At 38.5% G+C, this 4823-nt stretch overlaps 1 protein-coding gene across 1 annotated transcript; it reads left to right on the plus strand.

Annotated features, from left to right (window-relative positions):
- The first annotated feature begins 784 nt into the window (after nt 1–784).
- Nucleotides 785–2801, plus strand: LOC107662930 (rRNA methyltransferase 3B, mitochondrial-like). Its single transcript, XM_016453102.1, is given in 4 exon segments — nt 785–805; nt 2281–2472; nt 2536–2670; nt 2673–2801. Coding segments are annotated over 4 exon segments (477 nt in total).
- The last annotated feature ends 2022 nt before the right edge of the window (nt 2802–4823 follow it).

Genomic DNA, 4823 nt, shown 5'->3' on the forward strand with positions numbered 1-4823 from the left:
TGAGGGTCTGTCGCGCTATTTTCAGTTTTGTTTATTTTATTATTAAAGTTATGATTAAATGTTCGTCGGTTCCTGCCTCCTTCTTCCCGTGACTACGAACTTTGTTACACACAGCTTTTAAATGTTCTATTATGGCTGCTGAGGAGGTTGATGACAATTTTGCCACATCTATGTCTCTTGAATAGTAGTCGACAGTTAGAAGGTATTTTTGTCCTTTTAGTTCAAATAAGACTGTAGCAGCTCTCTGCCATGGATAAGATGGGAAGTCTGTAGGTTATAGTGGTTCTACAGCCATAGTGGAAGCCTTTCTACAGTCATCACATTGCTGCACCACTGTTTGCAATTGTGTACTCAGGCCAGGCCACCACACAGACTGTCTTACTCTTTGGCGACATTTCTCAAGTCCTTAGTGTGCCCGATGAATGTTTTCCAGAATTGATCTTTGGAGTGAGGCAGGGTTTATCAACCTTGTTCCATGTAGAAGCATTCCGTCAAGGATGGAAATCATGTCTCTTTCCAACCAGTAAGGTCTGAGTTTGTCATCTGCCTGTACTGTTCTCGGCCATCCGTGTTCGTGGAACCTCATCATTTGGAAGCATAAAGAGTCTTTCTTTAACTCTTGTCGAATTTCATCCAGCCGGGTCTTTGAAGCTGGAAAGCTTTCCCTTATTTGGCCAAGGTAGATATTTTTGTCTTCCATGAGAGTTGATTCAGCATCTGTTGCATTGTTCATACAGGGCATCTTGAACAGCGTGTCAGGAGTTACAAATCATTTCCCTGAAATATGGTTGATCTCATAGATCACGTAAGTCTCATTCTGAACCTTTGCAGCCGTGATGGTAAGTCATCCAGATGTTTTGTCCTTGGTAAACTCAGAAGTGACTTATGGTCTGTCTCGAGAAGGAAATGCTTTCCAATGAGGTAGCAGCTGAGATGTTCACATGCCCAAACAAGAGCTAGGGTCTCCTTCTCTATGTGGGCATACCTCTGCTCAGTTGGAGTTAACGCTCTAGATGTGCATGCTGTGGGTTTCCATGCATCACTGAACTTTTGAAAGATCACTCCTCCCAGACCAAAAGACGACGCATCTGCTGCGACTTTAGTGTCCTTGCTTGGATCAAAGATGCAAAGTTGGTGTTCTGATAAGCTCATTTTCCAGCATTGCGAATGACTCTTGCTGTGGAGTGTCCCGGGACCACAGACTTTTCTGTGAGAGTAGGTCACGCAGGGACTTTGTTTTCTCAGCTAGATCTGGAATAAACTTCCCCAGTTGGTTCATCATTCCCAGAAAGCTGTGTACCTCAAATTCATTAGTAGGCTCGTGCATATTTTGAACCGCAGCCAGTTTGTCCGGGTCTGGCTTTGTTCAACAGCATTGTTCAATTTTGTCAGATCAACACAAATTCTCACTGTGTTGTCAGGCTTAAGAACTAGAACCATCCCAGAACACCATTTGCTGGGTCCCTCAACATTCTTAATGATGTCAAGCTTCTCCATCCTGGATGAACTTCCTTGTCTTTATCCTTTAAAGGTCAGCTTGTAACACTCCAAAGAGAAAGGAAAACTTGAAATCGCATGATATGACCCCTTTAAAGGTACCGGGATCCATCTTGCTACATTTACAGAATATGGTGTTTCACTGGGTTGTAACTTGAACTGTATTCTTCTTTCAGCTCAACTAAGCCTGTGAAGAGTTCTGGATATTTCTCTTTCCACGGACATTCTGTGATGTTATCCAGTCTCGTAATGAGGTTAAGCCTTTCAATGGCATGTCTTCCCAAGAGTGGTGTGAAGAGTTGTCTTCCTCTATATTTTTTTCATTTTTGGAAATGGTGGTAGAAAATACCTGCCTTCTAACCTTTATATAATGTGTTTTATTCTGGATTTTTGGTTGATATTCTGTCTCTATCTGTTAAAATAAACCTACCATAAAAATGACAGACCCTTCATTTCTTTGTAAGTGGGCAAACTTACAAAACCAGCAAGGGGATCAAATAAATATTTTCCCCACTGTATATTAAGTAGCTTTTCTGACCATTTACAATGGTGTCATTTGCTTTGGAATATTGGGAGAAAACATGAAGATATGAGAAAAGAGATGGGCTCATATATATAATTTTAGTTTTCTAATGGTCTGATATTTTTTATTTATATTTACTTAGATATTTATTTCCATATATTATATTTCCTAGTGATTACATAATGTTTATTTTACAACAATTGGAACTCGATATTGATTTTTAGTTTTGTTTATAATTCAATTCTGGCAATCTCTCCCAGGGATGTGTGGATGTTTGGGAGCCCAAAGTCCTTAGGACAGCCATGGGCGCTCATTTCTGTCTCCCCATAATCCCAAGCCTTACATGGAGTGATATTCCAAGTCACCTGCCCAAAACAGCAACCATTCACGTAGCTGACAACTGCAGCACCACCATGACTGAAGATGACACTACCATACTCCCTCAAGAACAGGTCAGATGACATCAGTACCCAAGGAAGGTGGAATATGAGGATGATGATTTGTGTGGTTTTGAGGATTGTAGTAGCAAATCCCTCGAGACGCAGTATTATTACATTGACTGGGTTGCTAAGCACACAGGCCTCATAATTGGTGGAGAAACACACGGTCTGAGTCGGGAGGCTTTGTGATTGGCTGAGAGGACTGGAGGACTGGAGAACGGAGGTTACTGATCCCCATGGTACATGGTGTGGACAGCCTGAACTCTGCCATGGCTGCAAGTATTTTGCTTTTTGAAGGAAGCAAGCAGCTGCTGTCACTGGCTGAGAAGATGAGACGTTGACAGAGACCACAGCATCATAAAAAAAGATGCTAATGCCATGCAATCCTTACATAATTGTTATGTAATAGGAACACATCTAGTATGTTTTTCTGTGTGTAATATAAAAAAATGTGTATGTAAATTAAAGCGTTTATTCTGATAAGGAATTCATTTATTCATTAAACAAAAACAAAATGGAAAAATATTCTTGATTTATATATATATATATATATACATATATATATATATATATATATGTGTGTGTGTGTGTGTGTGTGTGTATATATATATATATATATGTGTGTGTATATATATGTGTATATATATGAAATAAAATATTAATATATAAAATATGAAATATACAGTACTAGTCACAAGGTTGGAAGCATTACGATTTTTAAATGTTTTTAATAAAGTCTCCTATGCTCACCAGGAGAAACGATGGTGTTTGGGTCAGTTTATGTGTGTAGGGATACAGATGTGAACACATACTGTGATCACACCTTCCGATTTGGAGCTCATGAGCACAAGGAAGAAGTGCTACATCTTTCTGGTGAGCTTCTAACATACACCCATGTCTGAGTGTAGCATATTCCAGTTAAACATATTTGGTATCATGTCAGTTACCACAGAAAATGATTTCTGTGTCCTCATTATTAAAATAAAGAGTCAAAATGCACAGTTTCAAAATTTTGGCCACAATATGTTTTGAGAATATAAGACTTGAGTGAAAAAAGGGATTACTGGCCAAGTGTAGGATATATGCAAGACATTATAAAGCAGGGGTGTCCAAACTTGGTCCTGGAGGGTCACTCTCTTGAAGAGTTTAGCTCCAACGTGCCTCAACACACCTGCCTCTGCCTGGAAGTTTCTAGTATGCCTAGTAAGACCTTGATTAGCTTGTTCAGGTGTGTTTAATTGGTGCTGGAGCTAAATTCTGCAGGACAGTGGCCCTCCAGGACCGAGTTTGGACACCCCTGCTATAAAGGGATGTCATGTTAATCACGGTTCAAACTGCAATTACATCATAACCAGAAGTTATTATTCTTAAAAGCATTTACACCAACGAATAGGACACTTGGGATTGCATTTTCATTAAAATATTATAAATGTAGCACAATGCAGTGTGGATTTCGAAATGCATTCTGAGCCAACAGTATTAACATGCCCATACCCTACTTCAACATCATTAAAATGCACTACCAGAAATTGACGGATATGACGGATGTTTAAAAAGTTAATTTTCATTTTCAACATTTTCAACAGAAAACAAGCAACCACAGCGACCTTGATTGACTTAGAATGCATTTTCAAATCCACATAAGTCAATCAAGGTCGCTCGCTGTGGTTGCTTGTTTTCTGTTTTAAACCTCTGGGCAATGCGAGTTAATAGATGATTTACCCCAAAAATAAAAATGTATCTGTCATCTTATACTCCCCTTTATGTCGTTCTGAACCCATGTGGTTTGCTTTCTTGACTGGCATACAGCAATGTTGGAAAGAATGATGTCAGTCAGTTAATCAGATCTTTTTTTCCCCCACAGAATAAAGTCATGTTGATTGAATGACATTAAGGAGAAATTAAGCTAAAACCATTTTTTCATTAGGGTGGGTACTTGTTAATATATTGCAACCATACATACATACATCAGTTCAGTTCAAGACATAAACTAACTTGCATTGTTATTACATTTTGTGATGTGTATAGTCTCAAAACATGTCTCATCCAATTTAGATTTATGACTTACAACCATTTAATGGCCTTTTGAACCTGCATCCTACAACATGGTTTGTGTGACCTGAGCAATGGCAGCTATGAGGAATGAAGTTGGAGTAACAAGCAATGCAGTGGTAAATATTTATATTGCATTCTTTGGGACATAACTATTATTCATATCGATATTCATTTTTCTCTCTTGATGCATCATAATTATTCAAATTTTATTTTGATAGCGTCTCTGCAGTCCATCAATGAGTTCTTCCTGGTGGAAAGAGTACTGAACAAATATCCTCAATATAAAAATATACTCTATACTATAAAAT

This window comes from Sinocyclocheilus anshuiensis, unplaced genomic scaffold, assembly GCF_001515605.1.
Source record: "Sinocyclocheilus anshuiensis isolate Anshui unplaced genomic scaffold, SAMN03320099.WGS_v1.1 scaffold25, whole genome shotgun sequence".
Taxonomy (NCBI): domain Eukaryota; kingdom Metazoa; phylum Chordata; class Actinopteri; order Cypriniformes; family Cyprinidae; genus Sinocyclocheilus; species Sinocyclocheilus anshuiensis.